The sequence below is a fragment of the Camelus dromedarius genome, chromosome 3 (genome assembly GCF_036321535.1).
Source record: "Camelus dromedarius isolate mCamDro1 chromosome 3, mCamDro1.pat, whole genome shotgun sequence".
Classification (NCBI taxonomy): domain Eukaryota; kingdom Metazoa; phylum Chordata; class Mammalia; order Artiodactyla; family Camelidae; genus Camelus; species Camelus dromedarius.
The window spans coordinates 27,479,112-27,502,464 of record NC_087438.1 but is presented as its reverse complement, the minus strand read 5'-3'; the positions used below and the strand labels follow the sequence as shown (position 1 = coordinate 27,502,464).

At 40.3% G+C, this 23,353-nt stretch overlaps 1 protein-coding gene across 7 annotated transcripts in view; it reads left to right on the top strand.

Moving 5' to 3' along the window:
- Nucleotides 1–23,353, top strand: part of DAB2 (DAB adaptor protein 2) — a 164,502-nt gene that overhangs the window by 130,533 nt on the left and 10,616 nt on the right. For 4 of the 7 annotated variants that reach the window (XM_031444388.2, XM_064480268.1, XM_031444367.2 and 1 more), the window contains 10 exons: nucleotides 10,928–11,120; nucleotides 12,090–12,229; nucleotides 12,943–13,041; nucleotides 14,710–14,841; nucleotides 15,327–15,407; nucleotides 15,854–15,880; nucleotides 16,128–16,181; nucleotides 16,583–16,645; nucleotides 21,351–22,004; nucleotides 22,988–23,147. In XM_031444388.2, coding sequence (XP_031300248.1) covers nucleotides 11,030–11,120; nucleotides 12,090–12,229; nucleotides 12,943–13,041; nucleotides 14,710–14,841; nucleotides 15,327–15,407; nucleotides 15,854–15,880; nucleotides 16,128–16,181; nucleotides 16,583–16,645; nucleotides 21,351–22,004; nucleotides 22,988–23,147 — 1,501 coding nt within the window. In that variant the 5' untranslated portion in view covers nucleotides 10,928–11,029. The remainder of the gene's footprint in view (nucleotides 1–10,927; nucleotides 11,121–12,089; nucleotides 12,230–12,942; nucleotides 13,042–14,709; nucleotides 14,842–15,326; nucleotides 15,408–15,853; nucleotides 15,881–16,127; nucleotides 16,182–16,582; nucleotides 16,646–21,350; nucleotides 22,005–22,987; nucleotides 23,148–23,353) is intronic. The other 3 variants (XM_031444392.2, XM_031444403.2, XM_031444412.2) reach the window with 3 other exon arrangements.

Below are 23,353 nucleotides of genomic sequence, written 5' to 3'. Positions count from 1 at the left end.
CATTCTCTAGAATACTTTCTTCCCTTGGAATGAGGATGGAAGGGAAGCAGAACGAGGTATAGTGTCCTACTTTACCACCTAATAGTACAGAACAAAGTTCTTCTAAACTCAAATTTTAGAACTGGTCTATTCCATTTACCCATTCCAGTTATCTGCGAATCTTCTAGTGTTTTAAAATCTTACTCCATCCACTTGCTTTTTGGGGGGTATACTTTCTGGTTACTATCACTTCGTAATGAAACGAAGCTTTGCTAGGACCCCCCTCTGTCACTGTCACTGCAGCATGGTGTCCCCAGCCTTATGCCAGCATCCTGGTGTGAGCTTCTGTGTGACCACTAATCTATGACGGCTTTTGTCCACTGATGCAAGTGTCCTGGTTCCTGAGGCAGTGCTGCCGTCCCTGGTCCTGCAGTAGTGTCACGGGGCAGGGGAAGAAGTGCCCTGCAGAGCTCCGCCATGTCCCCACAGGCCCTCTAGTCACACCGCTCACACAATGTGCTCATCCAACCACCCACCCACCAGCCACCGTTCTGAGGCCTGCCCAGAGCGCCAGCCTCTCTTCTTGGCCAGGTTAGATGGGAACCCTGACATGTGAGCCCAGGTCATTAGACTTCTTATCATCTACCCATTCCTCACACATAAGGAGTTTTCACTCCCTTCCCTCCCACCCCTCCCCTCACACACACACACACACACCCCATGTTGGACCACTTCAGTCCACTGGCCATTTCCCAGAAATGTCTTGGCTTGGTGTACAGATTTACCCACTAGGGTGCCCGCTACCTCTGATCCTAAAGCCCAAAGCCTATGGGGAAGGGTCACCTTTGCCAAGCCCCTCTCACCCCCTCAAAAGCCATATTATCCTTCCTCCCAGAACAATGAATTCCTAATAGCCTTTGCTTAGAATTCAGGAGTCATTCATGGCTCCTTCCATAGGTGACTTGTATCTCTCTGAGAGAAAGAGAAACAGCTAAGAAGGTAGTTCAAGGTGGTACTTAGTATTATGGACTTGACTCAAGGATGCAGTCATTAACTTGCCAATCTCTCTTCCCCACACAGCTCCAGAGAGACAGGTTAGAAAGGGCCCAACGCAGATAAGGACCAAATGCCACATCATCAGGGTCATCAGTGTCCAATAACCCCTGAATGCAGAGCTGTGATAAACTGAGGTTGACGCACGCTGCACACTAGACCAGAAATCCCCCACTCTCTTTTCCATGTCGAACTGTGCCTGCTACCTCACCCTCCCTGCTCACTCAAGATTACAGAGTACATACACCCTAGCCTAGTTAGCCACGTCTAGATCGTCCCTGGTGTTGGGGTACCATAGCTTTGCCCAAATGCTCCAACGGCAGCAATGTAAAGCAATGGCAGAAACATAATTTTCCAGCCCCCAAAGTTTCAGTGTCACTTCCCTTCTTTTGTAGAAGTGAGTTAAAGGATAAAATTCGATTTTAGTTTCCCTGTTCTACTCAGTTCAAGCAAAAAGAGGTCATACTTGAGAACCAGGATAGAATGATTAGGTGGGATGGTAAAGCTGAGATGGATGTACTCTCTAATGTCAATTAATCTAACCCCAAGCTTCATGTGTTCATCTTCACAAAAATTCCATGCAGCCAAGAGACCCCAGAGGTATTCCAACAGTGCTTTCTTTCCTAGAGTCTGGATAAATGTAAGGAGGGATTCTAGAATCAACCTTCTATGCGTGTCTTTGTTCATACAAGCATATTAACTTGTGCCCAGCTTGCCAAGAGGCAAGAGCATACACTGATTATGAATCTACACATTCTACTTTTTCTAACCCTAGTAAAGTGTTTAGACTAACAGTCATTGTACTGAGTAATATGATTGTACAATCGATCATAAACTTAACACTTCAGTTCAACTTGTGAACAGTTTTTAGACATTTCTACTGAATTGGTTGTATTGCCCAGTCTAGAGAATGGGCCTTCATTTGGATAACATTCAGTTCCTTTTTTAAATGTTAAAGTCTCCTTGACACTCTTTATTGTGGGACTATTCCTTAGGCCCTGTTAGGAGATAGTCCTAATAAAACTTATTTTAAAAACAAAATGGGTGGAGGTGGGTACAAAATTAGAAAAGGTCACAACAAGCCAAGGATATTGGAAGTTGCCAACTCCAGAACTCAGACTTCCTATTGTGCTTTAAATAAATAAAAAAAAACCTAAAAGGCCAAGCCCTGAATAGTAGAGAATGTACTGAAATAATGTGAATTCTTTGATCTGTGAGTTGTGTCTCATACCTAGCCAAAATCCTTCCTTCCAAGCAGCCAAATCAGCATTAATGAGCCAGTTTGACCAAGTAGGACTCCAGCTACCTAGGCAAAAAGGAATCCAGTGATAATGTAGCATTGAATCATACAAACCCTTTTTTTTCTGCTTTGGTTCAGAAAACATCTATGAAATTCCATGTTCAAACTATTCTGCTAAATTATCTTCTTGTTCTTTGGTGTCTGTACTAAGCGGAAGGCATTCCTGGCTCAGTCTGTACGTGATGGGCTTTGTACAGCCTTCTTAAAACAGAATTTTTAGAAAAACTGATGCATATGATCTCTAGGAATAGGATGCTAGAGTCTCATTTTAGGATCTGGATTTCTCCTGGTACCAACTGTAATCCACAACCAGCTGTTCAACAATTAAACAAGTTATACACTCTTCCTTGCTCTCAGTTTCTTAATCTTTATAATGAAAGAGTATGACCAAATTATTCCCTAGGTTTTCCAGCTCAACACTCTAACCCACTTGGTATTTCTTTAAGAGGACAAAGGATTGTGGAGGTTGGACTCTTGTACCTCAAACTTGTCAGTACATTAAGATCATCTGGGAATCTTTAAAATATATTGGTACCTACATCTCTTCCTTCATAGATTCTGACTTAATGGATCTGAGCATGGCCTAGACATCAACGTGTTAAGAACTCCCCATGAAGATTCTCCAGGTGATGTGAGGTAGACCTTCTAAACTGCCAGAGATACTGATGTAGGCTTGGATTTGACTCAGGATTCACTTGAATAGGCCTCTCTGGGTAACTTGGAGTGGGTTTTGTTCCTACAGTTTTGTCCCCATCAGAACCTACCTTCTATAGTCACAAAAGCCAGAGTTGGACAGGAAGTGGCTTGAACACTGGCAGATTTTCACCTGGGCCTTACTGATTAAAGCAATACCTCCCTCCATGTTTCTGCTTACTAGCCGCTAACTTATTGGTTCCACTTGTTCTAAAATTGTTTAAACACTTTCTGTGGAAAAGCAATGTTAGATGCAATACAAGATCATACACAGCACAGAGTGCCCTTGATACCTAACTTTGATTTAATCATAGCCACTATTTGTTGAGCACTTTTATATAAGCGAAGCACTGAGATCTCTACGTGAGGTCTCATTGATTTCTCATAACAACTGTGCAAACTATATTCCCATTTTACAGGTGAAGAAATGAATGTCAGATAAGCTGTCTCAAGCCACAGAGTAGTCAAAGTGGACAGTAGTCAAAGTGTGCAGACTTCCAAGCCTGAACTCTTAGCCGCTGTACTTACCTTTACCCAAGATTAACTGTACGAGGAACTCTTAACTCTGCTCTGACTTGGTTCCAAAGATAGGGAAAAGTTTTCTGGCTCAGAGCTTTATGGATCCTAGAAGTCCCACAGCATCCTTCCCAAGGGTTAAAAGCAATGATACGTGCACACTGTCTGTAAATGCCTAACTGGTGTATACCTCCTTGAGGCCCCTACAGCAGTGTCAGCATTTACAAGAAAATCTCCTAAGGACGCCTTTTCAGTGTGTGCTAACATAGCCTCATTTCACCCAATTAAATAGGCTGCAAAAATCTTACTGTCGACTCAACTTGGCCTTCGCGGAATAGAATAAGCCTCCCTGAAAGCATAGGAGCTCAGGCAGTCAGAGGAGAAGAGCTTTACATCAACCATCAGAAACTTTGCTGCATCATTTGTGGCAACATCCCTTATTCCCAAAAGGCTACTTTGAAGATAGTGGTGAAGGCTGTTGGCTGCCCTCTTGGACCCTGAGATCTGCCTTAGAGGTTAATGTTTCACATGTCCTAATTCAGTGTCTCTGCTGAGACAGGCCTAAAGTTCCAAAGGACAAGGAGGCACATTCTCTGACCAGTACAAAGTACTGGCCACTCCAGCAAGGCTGTTTGTGCTGCTTTTTCTGGATTCTCCTGAACTCCTTTCCCTGTGTCTATTTTATGCGGCTCTTTCTGAAAAGTTAACTGGTATGTGAAAGTCAACAGGATTCTGACTTTGAAAACAGCTTCTAAAATACAGTTTAAAATCAGTGGAATTAAAAAAAAAAAAAGATAAAAGCATCAGCATAAATAGTAGGAAAGGGAACACAGCTCACATTCAGTCTGAGCCCAGCGCCTTACTAGTGATTGATCTTGGGTTACCGAGTCCACTTCAATATTCCTCAGAGACACGTTCTTTCTCATAGAGCTGCCAGGATAAGGGCTTGGTAGGTTAGGTGTTTGTCCCATTCCCCTTAACATTAAAGACGAGTGGGGGGTATAGCTCAGTGGTAGAGCACGTGCTTGGCATATGCAAGATCCCGGGTTCAATCCCCAGTGCCTCCGTTAAGAAAAAACTTTAAAAATTAAAAATAAAAACAGGTTCTCTACCATTTGTGGAATGGGGCTACAGTTAAATAAGTCCTTAACTCAAGTTATTCCCTTTACCAGCATTGAGACAGACCAGGAGAATTCCTCTCTGCTCAGAATAATAGGGTAAAAAGGTAGACTGGGAGGGAGGTGGTGAACACGTGGCATGATGCCGCTTTAGAAACCTGTAATAGTATCATTGCAGATAAGAAACATTCCTACCGATGGAAAAGATAAGCATGAACAAGGAGGCACCAGCCAAACGTGTCCCTACACAAATCGCCCCTATTCTGAGTATTCCAGGGTTCTAAATTCTTGCCTGAATCCCTTTAAGTACTCAATGAACTACAGCAGATTTTTCTTTCTAGTGCAAAGGACATAGTCATCCTAAGATGACTCATACAGTCTTCTGGTATACGTTTTCTCAGAGCCTTCTCAGAAACCAAAAAAAAAAAAAGGTTGCACAATCTCTCCTGGTCATCTGATTCCTGTGCTGTGGAAAGGGGAAGTCCTCACATTTTTTCAGGGTGATTTGTAATAATTCCAAGATCCAAGTTAGATATCTTCACTCAAATGCAGCTAATTTCATTGACTTAGCAGAGTTTCTTTTACAACTTCCTATTCTATATTAGGCTTAAGGGGTCAAGAATATGCAATGCCTAGATCCTCATCTGTTTCCGTATGTATCTTTCTTATTTCTCTTTTCAAGCTTCTATAGAAGGAAACTGCTGGTTCCTAAGAAGTAGAATAACAAACCAGCTAGGTTTAGATGGGAAGATGTTCGTGTGACTTTTTGTCTATGTTTTTGAATTTTGCTTTGTAATCCCTCTTTTACGGTAATACCCCTTGTGTGTGCTTCCTCATTAATTTTTAGTCTTGTTCAGAGGAGTCCCTGGGACTTAAGCCCAATGAGTTAAAAGGACTATCCTTGCTGGTTGTCCTACACCCACTTGTCCCTGTTTATTTCAAATAAAAAAAGGCCTTTTACCTCACTAGAGCTATAAAACAGACCCCAGAGCTTAATGCAATCTAGACACGTTATTCAACCATGCCCTCATTTGGGAACGTAGTCACGGGAAATGGCAGAGCATCTTTTGGCCCTCAGGTCCCTTTTTCAGGCCCAAATCCTTTCCAAAACCCAACTGATTATAAAACCTGCTGAGGGTTTTATGAGCACAGTTGACGATTCTGTAACATTGTTGGAAGGATTATGTATTTGAATTTTAAATGTTGGATTTAAGTTGATTATTTCTACAGAGGGACTTAGGTCTGGAAGCAAGACTTCTTTCAGCTACATTTCAAATGGTAACTCGGGATGGGAACTTTCAAATGGGAAATTTTGCGATGAGAGATTTTCTTTTTAAAACTCGGGAGAAAGGTGAGTGTTTATCACTCTGGTATATACATAACTGGATGTACAATTCTGTTAAAATCTTTCAATAAACCTTTAACATTTCTTTACAAAAGGGTTTATCTTTAAGTCTTGGGGCCTATGGGCAGAATCTACCTTCCAGTCATTTCAGGGAACATAGATACTTTTTAAATTGTGTGGCCCATGATGCAGACCTGCCCTTGGCTATTACAACGCAACATACTCAGCCCTTTTCTTTGAGGAATATGCTAAAATGCTGAAGAAACCTTTTCTCCCTATTTTTTTCCCTCTTGACCCCTATAACTGCTCATCCCCAAACAGTGAAAAGATATAGTCAAACGGTACCAAGTATCTTAAAGCAGTCCCAATGCTGTAAAAAGTTGGACTTCAGTGTCTAAAGAGAGAAGCTTTTGCTGTAAAACCAAGGTAGTACCATTCATTTTATTTATTTCTTTTATTTTTAGGGGGTGTTTTTGATGTGAATTGCTTTTGTTTTATTGGAGTATGGTTACTTTACAATGTTCTGTAAATTTCTGGTGTACAGTATAATGTTTCAGTCATATACATACATACATACATATATCCCTTTTCATATTCTTTTTCATTTTAAGTTACTATAAGATATTGAATATATTTCCCTGTGCTATACAGTATAAACTTGTTGTTTATCTATTTTATATATATAGTGGTTAGTATCTGCAAATCTCAAACTCCCATTTTATCCCCTCACACACCTTTTTCCCCTGGTAAACATGAGTTTGTTTTCTATGTCTGGAGTCTGTTTCTGTTTTGTGAATAAGTTCATTTGTGTCTTTTTTTTTTTGAGATTCCACACATGAGTGATGTCATATGGTATTTTCCTTTCTCCTTCTGGCTTACTTCACTTAGAATGATAATTTCCAGGTCCATCCACGTTACTGCAAATGGCATTATTTTATTCTTTTTTGTGGCTGAGTAGTATTCCATTGTATAAATATACCACAGCTTCTCTATCCAGTCATCTGTCGATGGACATTTAGGTTGTTTCCATGTCTTGGCTATTGTCAGTAGTGCTGCTTTTGAGCATTGGGATGCATGTAACTTTTCAAATTAGAGTTCCCTCTGGATATATGCCCAAGAGTGGGATTGCTGGATCATACACTCATTTTAGAACTCTTACATTTGGCCCAGTCTGCTGACACTATATTTGATACCTATTTCTGAGTTAGGAGGTTGTCACATCTTGTATCACTTTTATGACTAAACCACACACCACCATTCCCTCTCCCAAGCCCCCTCAGAGTGCTTTGTGGGTGGCACTTCTCAAATTTCTTTAAGATACTCTCACTTTAGATTAAAATTTGCCATATTTAATGAGCTAAGTCTTTTCTTGTCAGAAATAATATCCTACAGAAAAGTAAGATATCAGGCTTCAAAGATGAGCAACAAACTCTTATGCCAGGTTGCTTTCCAGCCAGAACTGGAGAGGAGGTAGAGAAAGCCTTTGGGGACAAATAGTAGCTGGGATGGGCAGGAATATGGGAGAGAGGAGCTCTGCTAATTTGAAAAGGGAAGGAGTGAAAAACAAAGAGTTTTTTAAAAGAAATGGGAAATACTTAAGAGTCTCACATATAAAATGAAAAAGTCTCAGTCTTTGTCCTAAATCTAAGGGAGCCCAAAGGTTAAGTAGGGGAAGCTTCCAACATTATTTTAAATTTAGAGGAACTACATCATTAAAAAAAAAAAATTCAGATTATCCCAATTCAACAAATACAAGCCGTGGACTGGAGCCTCAAAGTTGCCACGGGAGCAAAACATGGGGGTAGAGGGGTGCACAAGAATGTATAGGGGATTCTGATGCATGTAGTCGGATGCCCCAAATGAATGAAAGCAAGGTGGTTGGATTTGGTCAGGAGAGCCACCAGCCATTGGACTGGACTTTCTGAGACTAGATTTGAGATGAACAGTCCTCTGGGGAAGGGAATATGAGAAGGCAGAGGGAAGATGAGCAATCAATTTTAGATGTTTAGATCATGAGATGATAACCAGAGGATGACAGGGTCACACCGAAGTGTTTCCCTTAGTTCTAAGATGAGATGAGCAACTAACAAAGGGAAGTGTCCACTGGGGAGAAGGTGAGGATGCAGGAGGTGAATGTTGGTGTGTCTCCTTAGATCAGAGCATAGTCTCACCTCCTGATGTTGTTCACATGGGTAAATATCCTCTTGATTTGGAATAAATTCTCTAAAATTGACAAAATTATTTTTGGCCTCTTAAAATTAGAAGAGTATGGTTAGGACTAGGGGATTTATCATGTTACTGACAAATAAATCTTGGGAACCAGTGAGACCAATCAAGGCACACAAAGTAGAGGTGTGGTGTCACTTTCCGAGGGTGGCCATAGCAAATGACGCAACATGGGGTTGCCTGAAACAACAGAGATCTATTGTCTCACAGTCCTGGAGGCCCACGGCCCCAGATCAAAATGTCATCAGGGTTTACTCCTTCTAGAGGCTCTGAGGGAAAATTTGTTCTCTGTCTCTCTCTCAACATCTGGTGAACATTGGCAATCCTTGGCATTCCTGATTTGTACAGGTGTCCATCCAATCTCCACCTTTGTCTTCACATCACCTCCTCCATGTGTCTCCCTTGCATTTCCTTTATAATGACATTTGCTATGGGATTTAGGACCCTCCTTAAATCCAGGATGATCCCAACTCAAGATCCTTAACTTAATGACAATAGAAATGCCCTTTTTTCAAATAAGGTCACATTCAAAGGTTAAGGGATTAGGACTCAGGACATCTTTTTCTCGGTGGGGAGGGGGTTTTGGTATATACTAGAGCATCTCTGTAACTAGCATGAGGCTTTGCACATGACATTCATTAGTGGAGTGTTTGAGGAGCTCTGGCTTGCAGCCAGACAGCCTGGGTTGGAGACCTGGTTTCAACTTAGCAGCTGTGTTTAAAACCTCTGTGCCTTGGCTTTCCCTCTGGAAAAGTTAAATAATACTGTATCATAATACTCGTAGGGTTACCATGAATGTTCTGGAGTTGGTGAAGCTAAAGGGCTAATAGTGCCTGGACCCCAACTAAGGCTTGAGTAAACAGGTCTTAGAGTCCTCTATGGTCTTTCCCTGTAGGTAGACCATCTCCCTGGCTGCCTACCAGTCAGGTGTCTTTGAGCAAAATTAACTACTGAATCTTCAAATGAAATAATTCAGATAACATTAACTGTATGTATTTGTGTATGTATGTATTTTTAAAAACTATTAAGATTTGTAAAGACTGTTGAAAGACTCCTGGGTGAAGCGATTAAGTGCTGACCTTCAGGAAAACATGTTGATGTTTAGGAAACAAGATAAGTACCATTTAAGCTGACTGAGCGAAAACTTGAGGTTTACTTTTTATCCTTTAAACATCTAACAAATAGCGTGTATTGCCATGTGGTGCGCTTGGTCCTTGAATTTAAAAGCTCAAATAAATGGGTGCTGTAGGCAGAGAACTAAGAGAGCTTTGGGGGTGGGAGGAGTGTACCAGCCTGTGGTGGTCTTAACAGGAGTACACCCTGTGAATGGCTGGTCTTCGCCTTTGCTTTTCAGTCCGTGCAGCAAGCTCACGTTCCCTAGCTCTCTCAGGAGCTCAGTAGTGATTGTGACTCCTGGGAGGTGAAAGGACCTTTTGAAATGTTAGTTCACTTCTGTGTGCTTGCAGTGACTTAGCTTTTTTCTGTTTCACTTACCACGATTCATGGGGGAGCTTTAGGAGAGCACATCCCACAACTGTTTTGAGGATAATAAAGCTGAGTAATAGTATGAAGTATGGACCTTCAATGAGACACCCCATAAATCCCTTCTTTCCCTGATATATGTAAGGGTTAGGGTCAAAAAATGGATGTCCTTTCAAATATAGTGCTCAGATAGCCCTAGAAATCATATGCAGAATCCTAACATTGAAAAAACAAGTATTTATCAATATGAATAAGATAAAAATTCATCACTCTATGCATCACTCTCCATATAGTTCAGTGATTTTTTGAAGAACCAGAATTTTTAATGTCCAGTTTCAGAGGCCGGTTGCAATCTTCTGAGGCTCAACATTTAATTTATTTCAACTTTGCTATGAAACTTTGTTTCTCTATGTGTGACATGTCTTTGTTTGTTTGTTTTGTTTTGTTTTCCTTTTTCAGTTTTCTCAGGTAGAATTATTACAGTTTGACTGCACATATACATTATACTGCATGTAAATACATATACACAATATACTGCACATTTTTTTTAGTTGACATGTATGTACTGATCATTGTTTCTAAGAACAGATTAAAGTTTTACCTTTTTAAACTTACATAGTTATCAAAGGAATAAAGCCAACCACAAAATAAGAATCAACAGAATGCAGTAATCCAATCATAAAGGACAGTCAAATGTGCTTATATGTGTGACATGTCTTTTATACTAGATTTTTATGCCAAAGTTGCAATATGAATTTCTTAGCTAGATAATAATGTTATTTAAGAAAAAAATTTTATTGTGGTAGAGTTGATTTACAACATGATATAAATTTCAGGGGTACAACATTAGTGATTCACATTTTGAAAGATTATACTCTATTTATAGTTATTATAAAATATTGGCTATGTTCCCTGTGCTGCACAATATATCCTTGCAGCTGATGTATTTTATACATCATCATTTGTACCTATAATCCCATTAAACGTTACCAGATATCAATTCCTTAGAGAAAAATCTGGTAAACATCCCCTTTTCATTTTAGAAGGAAACAGTCCTACCCACTCCCCTGCTGTCAGAGTTCAGTCTCATGGAGAAGAAAGAACACAATGACTCTGAAGAACCACAGTCACAAATCACTGGTTGTCACCCATTAGGACATGAAGCCTGGGTCTGCTGTGTTACGATCTCATTATGCCTCTACCCTCTGCCCACAGGTGTCTGGAGCAGGTTATGTTTGTTTGAGACGTCTCCAGTGAGGATCGCCTGGTGTCAGTAAGCGTCTGCTGGTGCTGGAGTTTGCTATCTGCCTTCTTGCCATGTCTAACGAAGTAGAGGCGAGTGCAACTAACGGTCAGCCTGACCAGCAGGCCGCGCCAAAGGCACCGTCAAAGAAGGAAAAGAAGAAAGGTATGGAGAGGTCCTCTTGAGGCCAATGAGGGGAGCTAGTGGTGGTCACCAGTGAAGATGTGAAGTTCGAGGCAAAGTAAGAGCTGGCCCTTGCCTTGATTTAATCTCAGCCAAGTCTCAAGTTCTCCTAAACAGGAAAGTACTACTTTGGCAAAGGAGACTGGTTCAATCTATATATGATAAGACAGATCTCTGAACCCCGTGACTGCACCAACTTACTGGGAACCTTTCATTAATCTTGTTCAACTGGGAAATGCAACAGTCAAGTATTACATCATTATCTTTCAGTAGCCTCTTTACCATCTTGCTTTACTGAAGCAGCTGTTTAGCAAAAATCAAGACTTTCACGAGACCGTCTTCTTTTGATCCAAAGTACCACTGAAAGTGCCACCATCCTTAATCACTCATAGTTTGAGAATATGCCATAATTTCCTTGCCTTTAATGTCCACACTTTAGAAATGGAAATGAGACTACACAGATCTTTTAAGAGAAGCAAAAGACATTACAAAACTGGAATAATTATCTTAATGATTTTCAAGGGAATTTACCCGTAATTCTCTTCTGCCTTATTGACCATTGAAAAATTTTAGTAAATAGTGCAGTGGCTTATTTTTCTTTCATTAAAAAATAAGTATTATTGTCCTTATATTCTTTTTAAAAAATATTTTTTAAACTATGATGAAGAATATCCCCCAATCCCACCTCACGTTAAGTTTCCCATAACTCAGTCCATTCTGCATCTTTTAAGAGTTTATTTTCTCTCCACCCCAGCGCCATACATAGTATCACAAAGTATGGTTTTGCTCAAAGGAAGTGAGGATAAAGGTAGAATATTGCGTATTTGATCACCTGTAGTATCGTTGAGATTTCTACTGCTCAGATTTGGAGATCTGAGAGCATATTTGGTCATACCAGGGGCTATTTTAGTGCACTTATAAACTTCATCCTCTATTTCTTTCTTTTCTCAGGCCCTGAAAAGACAGATGAGTATCTCTTGGCCAGATTCAAAGGTGATGGTGTGAAATACAAGGCCAAGCTGATCGGCATTGATGATGTGCCAGATGCAAGAGGGGATAAAATGAGCCAAGACTCTATGATGAAACTGAAGGTAGAAGGGGAAAGTGTGCTTTGTCTGTGTCGTAAATAAACGTCCAACAGAGGAAATGAAATGGGAAGTTTGTATTAACCTACATCCCAATGATTGGAAAGAAAAACTTTTCTGATCACATAACTGATCCAGCAGTGCCCCGATTTATGAGAAACCATCAGTTTGTTTGCTATTTTGCCTATTGCTTTAGAGACTTGATTTAATCAAGTATATCAGGACTCCAATGCCTTTTACTTTGAACAAACCACATTTTAGAGCCTGGAGGTATACAGGTAAAATTCAGGACTCTTCTTGGAAACTAGCTTTCTTTAGTGTTCGCCCTTTGGGTTTGTGTTTTTATTTTTTTTCTTTCAATTTTTAAATTCTAATGCTGCTGCAATGTAAACCTAATTAAGGAAATAATACTGGTTAAATAAGACAAGGCCCAGAAGGAAGATGTTTGCAGATCTTCTAGTTCAGTCTTCTTGTATTTGCCAGTGACTATTCTGAGGCCAAGGGGATTGGAAGGACTTGTCTGAGTTCACATAGCTAACTAGTGATCTCCTGGCTCAATATCTTCTATTCTACTCTGCTGTTTCTTATGAAAGATGCCTAATCCTTTCATGGATGGTAAACCAAGCTGAAAACAAAGCTGACTGTCTTTTAAAACTTTGGAATCAGAAGCATCATAGGGTACTTGTAACTAATTTTTCTTGTTTTTCTAATTTTCTCAGGGAATGGCGGCGGCTGGCCGGTCTCAGGGACAACACAAACAGAGAATCTGGGTCAACATTTCTCTTTCCGGGATAAAAATAATTGATGAGAAAACTGGGGTAAGAATTCACTTTCACTGACACCTTTCTGACCACCTGAGTCTGACACATAATTTGTGGCTTAAGTTTTAGCTCCTCCTTTTCCTTTTCAAAATTCTGTAGGAAAAAGAATAGTGCACATTACTGCACTTCTCCAGAAGTAACAGGCAGAAAACAGATAGGGTGGGCGGTGAGGAGTCAAGATACTTTATTTTGAAATTGATTTCCTCTAATCGATGTGAAGCTCAAGACCATAAACACAAGTATGCTGTAAATATCACTTGGGTATTTTCTGGACCGAGATACACAGCACTAGACTATTCCTAACCCCGGCTTGTGACACTATCATACATCTATATGTGGGTCCCATCTTAATATATTGGTCACATGTGAACTTACTGGCTAACGATACACCGACTATTATTTGCAATACATCTACCTTTTTTCCTCCTCTCTTTTCCCTTCCTCCTTACCCTACAGATGTAAACTTGCTCATTGTTTTGGTGGGGGGTGGATACTGTTGTTGTTCTATCATGAAAAACCTTGTTTATTTTTTCTTTGTTTGAGTCTCATCAAAAAGCTATTATAGTTCAAGTCTTCTGGGATGTTTTTCTCTCCTCAGTGTAACATCATACAATTCATCCACTTAGAGTGTTTTTCATTGCTGCACAATATTTTACCAAGATACTGTGGGGAAACCCCCAGTTACTATTCTGCCCTTCCTAGAGGTTCCCGTATCTAAAATTCAGAATCATTGGTCAGACTTAGGGCCCCGGAGCCCTGGTACATGCTCGCTCAGCTTGCTGGTCCTCATGCACTCCATCATCCCTTATCTTTCAACTCCTGTTTTCCCAAACTCACCCAAGACTGGTGGCAGGTTTCCCTCACAAGCAGTCTCTCATTCCCAAACCTTCTAAGATGCCTGTATAAACTTTTCAGGGCATTTGGAAACAAAAGCCAAGACAAATTTTAAACACTTAGAAATATCCCTGAAGAGTTGAGCCCTACAGTTTACTTGAGAGGATCAAGAGAAAGTGGGGCAGGCAATAGAGGCGAAGGGACTACCACACCAGTAAACCCCTGCTGCCTGAAGCTCCTGGATAAGGACGTGGACATCTATGTGCGGTTGACAAACACTTGATGACAGCATTTGGTGACTTCCAGAACGTACTGAGAATACTGAGTCGTGCCAATGATACTTAGAATGGTTCTGTGGCCACTGTGAGCCATCGTCAAAGGGTCCTTGTGAACACTCCTCCAGCTTAGTTCTGCTGTTCACTTGAGCTTGTCTTTGAGGAGGGAAGGGAGACCTACTTGGAATGCTTAGAGGTTATATGCCCTGTCTTCACTTTAGGAATTCCTGGTCTCCTAATCCTCAGTCCTTCCTTGCTATAGGGCATCATATCTGTGGGACAGAGATAATCACGTACCAGTATTTCAAGCATCATTCTTCGCATTTTGGTTTTCTACTCTTTGTTGTTGGGTTTTTTTGTTTGTTTCTTTGTTTGTTTTCTTTGGAGCCCTTTCTGGCAAGGATATATGTAGCTGTAGCTTTCCCCCAGGAGTGAGCAATTCTTTCTTTAAATGTTTTCGCCTTTTCACATATGCCTAGGTATCTGATGCTTAGTTATGCTAACCTACAAATAGATTCTAGTTTTCTCAATAAATTATTTTTATGCTCTTTTTTAGGTAATAGAGCATGAACATCCAGTAAATAAGATTTCTTTCATTGCCCGTGATGTGACAGACAATCGGGCATTCGGTTATGTGTGTGGAGGAGAGGGCCAACACCAGTTTTTTGCCATAAAAACGGGACAACAGGTAAGCTCTCAGCCTTGAGGGATACCTGGAGGGGGACTTGAGCATAACAGAGTCTGTCACTCAACTAGAGAGCTTGCTGGAAAACAATTGGCTGTAGGAGGACTGAACAATATTTCAGAGGATGACTCTCTGTAATTGGTCTAAAGAATATTTTTAAAATGTCATTGATACCCATGTAGTGTGTGGCACAAGGATTGTTAACGTGGACTTTCTCATAAGGTCACTGCTGACTCTAGACAATAGTGAATTATTGCCAGAAATCCTGAAGGGACTTGGAAAATTATCATGATGTGTCTTGTTTTATCCACATCCTTTATGAATCTGGGGGTGGGGATTGAGGTGGTGGTGATGTTCCACAACCAGAGGAGGGTAGCAAGGAGCTTTAAGAGAAAGGAAGAAAATGGTACTAATCAGAACTGATAGGGGACAAAAGGAAGAAAATAGTCAGATTAAAATGCTGATAAAGATGCTTTCTCTTGCTTCAGGCTGAGCCATTAGTCGTTGATCTTAAAGACCTTTTCCAAGTTATCTATAATGTAAAGAAAAAAGAAGAAGAAAAGAAAAAGGCAAGTACTACCCAATACAGGCTCTATTAAACTTAAGACAATATTCAAGACTGTGTCTGAACATTATGTGAACAGGTGGCCTGTCTGGAGAGTTGGCTTCTCTGTGACTCTTCAAAATATAGAAAGTGTAGAAATGCATTGTCTGTTCTTAACAGGGCAGTGGATGGATGTTCCAGTTAGGCCCTTCTGATTTCTAGTCCCTGACACTTACTTTTTCTCCCCACAAGCTTCACACTGATTCCAAGGACAATACAGGACTACCAAGCCCAGTAACTCTGTCCAAATCCAGTGTTGATATGCAAGTGGGAGGGGGACGTAGGGCAGAAAAAATATGCAAGATGCTCTCTTGCTCTATGCCCATGAACCCGAAGGTATATTTGTTTCTTTATTTAACTCGCTCTAACTGTTATTTACTAAGATCATTGAATTTGTGTCTTTCTCTTTAGATGGAAGAAGCCAACAAAGCAGTAGAGGTAAAACAGCATCTTTACTTCTGGTGAATTGCACGTGTGATGTGTGTAAGCCCTTGTTGGCCACCTGCCCGAGCATGCTTCCCTCCTGGTTTATTACTACGTGTTCATGACCCATCTGATCACAGAAGATGTACAGTTGAATGATTAGTGCCCAAATCATAACTGCTCAGCAAGTCAGTACACTAGGAAATTAAATTGTGTAGGAAAAACTCACCAACTAAACCTTTACCATTTGCCGTCTTTTCAGAATGGGAGTGAGCCCCTAATGAATCTTGATGACCAAGCTTGCAAACTGAAACTGGTATGTATGTGATTTTTTATGATTCTTACTTACCTTAACACAGGTTCTACTTCCTAAAAATGTTGCTCAGCCAAATCTGTATTGAACCTGTATGAGAATCCATTTGTGACAACTCTTTCCCTAAACAGTAGTATAATATTTATGTTAATATACAAAGTAATCTTTTAAATAAACACTTCTAAATCTAATCCAAATACTTTTTTAAGAGTGTGGATCAGATGAATTTGTTTGAGGACGTCTACACTTCTTGACCTAAATAACCTAATATCAAATCTGTATTAGTTAAGTGAAAATCCAATTGTGACAACTGTTTTCCTAAACTTTAGGAAACAATTGCAACAATGTACAAAGTGATCTTTTTTAATAGACACATCTGAATCTAATTCAAATACTTTTTTAAGGGTGTTGACCAGATGGATTTGTTTGGGGACATGTCTACACCTCCTGACCTAAGTAGTCCAACAGTAAGTGTTTGTTTTTAAATTTGCAATGTAATGGAAATGACGTCTATAACTCAAATTGGCAATTAACCAGAAATCTTGAGCATCTCATTGATACTTGGAAGGTGACTGCTGATTTTTCCTGCAAAAATGTAAATGGCTATTAGAACAAATTTGCATCTTAAGTCACCATGGAAGCCTATCAGCACCAATTCAGATACATTAATATTGCTTAAAGGTTAAATCTGAGCGATGGCTCAGACAACGTAGTCCGTCTTGGTATTACTTAGGATCAGAAGGAGGAACTGAATATTAATTCTTGGTATAAGCCTACCTGAAGAAAGTATGTTTGTTAGGTGATTAATTGTAAAGTCTCCTGGCCTCCTCTTCTTTTTTTTTTTTCTATTGTTTCTTTTGCTATTTAGCAGCATAAGCTCGGTATAAAGTAAGACCTAAAACAAACAAGAGGCTTAGTTATGTTTAACCAAAGCTTGTCTTTGTTCAAAAAAAAAAGTGTTGCTCATTCTTTACAGGATATTATAGTGTATCCAGTCTTCTTAGTATTCACTGATCCATCTGTGAGAATGGAGCAGTGTTTCCCTTTACAGATAAAGAAAATAGGAATTCAAAAAACCCCTCATTTACCGAAGCAGAGGTCCAGATTCAAGGCTTAAGCCTGTCTCAAACCTTCCAAAATGGGCCTCAAGTGAAATTACTCATAATTTTGAATGACATCTTACAACTTCCTCTATTTACTTAACAACTTCTTCAGTACTTGCTATTTGCAGGGCACAGAAGTGAGATTCACAGTGTTAATGATATCATGGAGTTTACTGTCTAGCCGAGAAACCAACATTAAAACTAAGCACAAAGGCTACTGGTTGACTTTATTTACAAGGTATTTATCTAGTTTAGAGATTAAGATAATGCCTCTGAGTGAGTGAGTTTCTGGACTTGAACATAAAAGATGAGACGGCAATGACCAGACAGGAAGGACACCAGTCGAGAAGCGCGGGGAGGGTGTCCATCTAGGAGTGTCATACCAGGGGATTATCCCGCCAGCCTCTGTGACCGAGGAGGGCACAGGAATGAGAGCAGCAGCAGACCAAGAACTGGGTAAGACTCTCACTTGCCAGAGTGGTGCAGACCATGGCAGGCCTATGAAATTTCATGTCAAATGCCCAGGCGCAGTGAAACTGAGAGGAGCAGAAGCTCTAGACACTCTGCTCCCAACTCTGTGAGATTCACAGTGTTTTCAGAGGCCCTAAAAAGCCTGTAGTCAAGAAGCCTGTTTAATGTTCTTTCAAGTAGCGAATCCTAATTCATTTGTCTATAAAACCTTCCGCTCCTCATAATGTTTGTTACCCTTGTAAGGATAAACTTTTTGAAATATCAGATTTGATAATCCTGAAAGGTCCATCCTAGCTCAGAGGTTTTTTGATTTCTAGGCAACTCTGCCCCTTCCTCCATTAGTAACTGTCTTCCAGAGTAAGTTGATGTCTGAATGACCTTCTTCCCAAGTATAACTGATGTTCAAACAATTAGTATATTGAAAGAGATCAAAATCCTCAAGCTGTGAAGTAGAATCCCAGTGGGATAGGCAAGGAAGTGCTGACTGTTTAATCTGCTTCTGTAGATGTCTAGAAAGTTCTGAATAAGGAAATGAAAAACATTAATAATCTTGAGTCTCATTTATATTAGACTTGGTGCATTCTAAGAATTTTTGGTTTATAGAAATAAAATGCAAGCTTTAGTTAAACTAACAATAAATTAAAATGATAAATACCATCAAAGTATCTGCTAAGGAAGAGAATGCTAATAATGCTAATTATGTGCTGGTTAGACTTCGCCAGTGTCTTCTTACATACTGGCTCCATATTCATAGGTCACAAAACTGATTTATCTCTACTTGATAAAACCAGCATGTTTAAAACTTTTGAAATCTCACAACAGTTGCTCTGGCAGAGATGAAGAGAAGCAGAAATCCAAATTACCTAGACTTCATTAGTGCTTCCCTGACCTGTCTGCCCCTTCCCCAACATTTATACAAAACAGTCTTACGCATTTCAAATACAGCTCATGTTGCAAACTAAGTGGCATCCCTGAGAGCATAATTTTCATCAGAAAACCACTGGAATATTCTTCCATACTGTATCTATCTCCAAAAAGGAAAAAAAAAGAAAGGAAAAGAAAAAGGAACAAAAAGACTTGGTCTCTAACTTTAAAAACTTGACCATTTGAAAGCATGGTTTTTATGAAAAGAATTTAAGGTGCAGGTCTCCCATCAAATCTGGGACGGGAATGGGATTGGGGCACAAAGCACAGTGTTATGTACACGTAAGATGCCATGGTGGGCACAGGTGAAGCTGGAATAGAAGGATCAATGGGAAAAGGTTTTGTAAAGGATCTGAACTTGCACTGGGTCTTTGAAGTATGCAAGAAAAAGAGAGTAGCTAGGCTAAAAGTAAGTGAGGTCCCATTGTGGGTCATTTTGAAAGTCTGGCTAATGAAGATTATTTTAATATAGGGAGTAGCAAGAAGCCACCGAAGGCTTTGTGTAGGGAGGTCCAGGATTTGGCAGGCTGGAATGGTTAGGGAGGATGAGCTCCCTGGAGAAGAGCTAGTCTATGGAACTCAGAATTTAAAACCTTACCTGTGCAGACACTTCCGTGGTTGCCCTCTTGCCCCTCTTTCTGGAACCCCTTAAGAGCAGGGACTGTATTTCACGTTCATGTTGCTAGTTCTTGCCTCTCAGATGCTCACGTGGTGGCCAAGTGGATGCAGTGTTTACAGTCCAACAAAGAGTTAATGAAGCGCTCGCTGACTGAGGGGGTGGATGACGAGTCTTCCATCTTTCAGTTGTGGGCTATGAACTAGACTCTTAATCTTGGGTTCCAACAAACTCAGTCTGAGGAGAGCCTTATACATTTTACTTATAGGGTGACTATTCAGAAGTCTAACATTGTGGCTCCTGTTTGGTGTCCTAAGAAGTTCTTCTGAAGTATTTGAAGGAGAACTCACCAGCTGTGAACACTCAACTGTTCTAACCCAGAGGTGGCTCATAATAAATGAATAAATACTGCAATCACAAGCTTTTGTAATACATTTTGTCCTACCTTTTGATTTTTTTGATTGTTAAAGTTCCCTACATTAAGAAAATTTCCAATCAAATTCTTTGATTTTTTTTAAGTTTTTTTTTTTTTTTTCACAAACTCTCTCTGATAAGTTCTTCTGGTTATAAAGAGAAAAGCTGGCTTTTTAAAACTGGGTCTTTATACCTAACAGTAAAGGAAGCCAAAAGATAGAATACCAATTAGGTCTGATTTAGGATCTGAACTTTTAAAAAATTTATTCTTAAAGCCAAGGGGGCCTGTTCAGTCTTCCTTTTTATTTACTAGGTTGAGAATTTCATATTCCCTTGATCACTGTCATGATCATTGCCCCAGTGACCAAAATATTTCATAATCTTCCCAGGGTAATGCTAGAAAACTAACTTTCATTTCAGCTGGGTGGTTTTTATTGTTTATATTCTTCTGTGGCTAGCATAGCCAAGGATTTAATTGATCAAACTCAATCAGAAGGAAGGTCTGTCAGTATGACAGCTACCTCGCAGGGTGAGTCCTAATTAGCTGCGTCATTGGCCTGAATGAAGACATGTCAGATTTATCAAGTTTGCTGCTTTTATGCTGAGAAGGATGTCTTATCTAACAATTGAGAATCCAAATAATTAACATGTCTAAAACATGATAGAGAAGGAATAGAATTTGTAGAGTTATGCATTTTGTATGTCTTTCAAATTATGTCTCAAATGGACATCTCCACCTTACACATAAATTAAAGATGAGATTATACATAAATTAAAGATGAATTAAAGACTTGTTGAATTTATCCACTAAGTAGATGAGATTACTGTCACAACACAGGCGACTCCAAACCATGTTCTGAAAAAAAGTACAAATATGAGAGGTTAATGTGATCTGTTAGATTATATCAGTATTTTGAGAAAGGCAGAGACAGAAGGGTATGTCCAGAGAAGAGATTGGGTCGATGAGGATGAGAGGTTCAACTTGGCAACACCTTCCAAAGGATCGTTAAGTATTTACAGAGGTGCATCTGACAGGCTCTGGTATGAGGGAAAAATCTTTTTTGCCCTCCCTTGAAGAAAGACCAATTATAGGGAAATACATTTGTCCTTAAACTTTATTACATCCAGAACTATGAAATATGAATATATTAGCGAGTGAATTTGCTCATTCAGAGAGGTGATGTTATGTGACTCTAGGGGTACAACAGAAGGGACTGTACATCAGTAGGAAATGGGCCTCTGAGGTCATTTTTTATTTTCAAGCTCAGTTAGTTAGTCACTTAGAGTGACTCACAATCAATCCCCTTTAAGACTCAGGGCATGAACTGAAACAATGACGATTATGAACTCAGCCAGTCTGAAAGTGTGAGATGAGACATGAATAAAGCAAACAACAGTAAGATTTCACTTAATGACGGGCCAATAAAGCTGAGGCTTAACTCAAAGGGCCTAGTGGGGCAGGGAGGACCTATTCTACAACTAGTAAGTGCACTCAAGGATGTGGTTGGAGAAGGTAATGGTCACCCAGTAAGACCAAAATCTAATGGAACTGTTGATAATCCTGGTCATCTTATGTAGCTTTCTTATTTGAAGTCACAATATGGACTAACACTCTCTTTTTTTTTTTCTTTCCAAATGTGATAGGAAAGCAAAGATATCCTGTTAGTGGATCTAAACTCTGAAATCGACACCAATCAGAATTCTTTAAGAGAAAATCTGTTCTTAACAAATGGGATCACCTCCTGCTCTCTTCCTCGACCAAAGCCTCAGGCATCTTTCTTGCCTGAAAATGCCTTTTCTGCCAATCTCAACTTCTTTCCCACCCCTAATCCTGATCCTTTCCGTGACGATCCTTTTGCACAACCAGACCAATCGACACCTTCTTCGTCTGATTCTCTCAAATCTCCAGATCAGAAGAAAGAGAATTTGAGTAGCTCGTCTACCTCTCTGAGTAACGGGCCTCTGAATGGGGATGTTGATTACTTTGGTCAGCAATTTGACCAGATCTCTAACCGGACTGGCAAACAGGAAGCTCAGGCAGGCCCGTGGCCCTTATCAAGTATGCAGACACAGCCAGCAGTGAGAACTCACAATGGGGTATCTGAAAGAGAACAGAACGGCTTCCATATCAAATCCTCCCCGAACCCTTTTGTGGGAAGCCCTCCCAAAGGACTGCCCGTGCCGAATGGCGTAAAGCAGGACTTGGAAAGCTCTGTCCAGTCCTCACCACATGACTCCATAGCCATTATCCCACCTCCACAAAGCACCAAACCAGGAAGAGGCAGAAGGACTGCTAAGGTGAATTGTCTGCTCCACATATCCATTGGCAGAATGCATGTTCGGTACCAAAGGGTGGTGTGATGCAAGCTCTCTTTCCTGCTGCTCTTGTAGTTTCCTGTGTGGCTGTGACATAGAAGGTGGGATAAGGCGCATCGCTCTCCAGGAGTACTTTCTTCTAATCATCATCCTTGTTAAGCTTCTCACTCAGCAGTGTTTGTCACACCCTGCTTTCCGTTTGCATGTCTTGTCACTTACTGTTAACTAAACACAAGTTTTTCCATTTTTAATGCTGCTCTGCGTCTGTACCTCTGGTAAGTCTGATTGTCATGTTCTGGGAGGGGCGGGCAAGGGTCCTTGTGATTCACTTCGTACCTTCCCCATACTAACACACATCCCCACACACCCCTTGTTTTGCATTAATGTCCCAGGTGGTGGTGTAAAATCCTCGAGTTTGTCTCCTCTATTAAATGCTAACCAAATGATCCCTTGTCTTGACAGAAACGTTTATGTTTACTATTACCACTTCATTCAAAAGCAGTTTAAAATGTGGTTTATATAAGTTTCATTTTTAAAAAATCTCACTGGAATAGGCAGACTGGCCTAATGATTTGTCTACTGTATCATCTTTATGCAGAATGATTTAAGTCCAGGAGAATGATCAAAATATTTAGGCTCCTTACTTACAGTTGTCCTTTCCCAGCTTCAAGCTTTTAGCTGTTGAGACCAGACAGAAACAAATGTGTAAACGAGCAAAACAGATTTCACTTTGAGAATCCACCATTGCATCAGTCACCAAGACCCAATATTCTGTCTATTGCCAGGAATATGTGTCTTTTTTTTTTTTTTTTTGGTCTTTTTGGGTTTTTGTAGTAATTTATCAGTAACAAGGAGAAGTTTTTCTTTTTGTGTTTTCAAGTTGGAGGTGCACAGTAGGATAGAGAACAGAGCTGAATTTCACTGTTACTGACTAACTCCTCTGTGTCCCCTCTCTGCCCTGTCAGTCTCCAGCAAAAGACTTACTTGCATCCGACATCTTTGCTCCTCCTGTCTCAGAACCTCCAGGCCAGATGTCTACAGGACAACCTGCAACCCTACAGACCAACCCTCTGGATCTCTTCAAAGCAAGTGCTTCTGCCCCAGCGGGGCCCCTTGCAGGTCTAGGTAGGTGCCTAGAGATGGAGTTGGGTTTGGCGGCGTTGCTTTCACTCATAAGATGACAAGTCATAGGAGGAAGCACTTCACATTCATAGAGGTTCCTGGGGCATAAGATTTGAGCAGCCTCAGGAGCCTTCTCCCACTTTTACTTCCCTGTGGTACTCTCTACTCGTAACTGAAGTTTGGCTCCTTAAGTTGGCATGTGAGAAGAA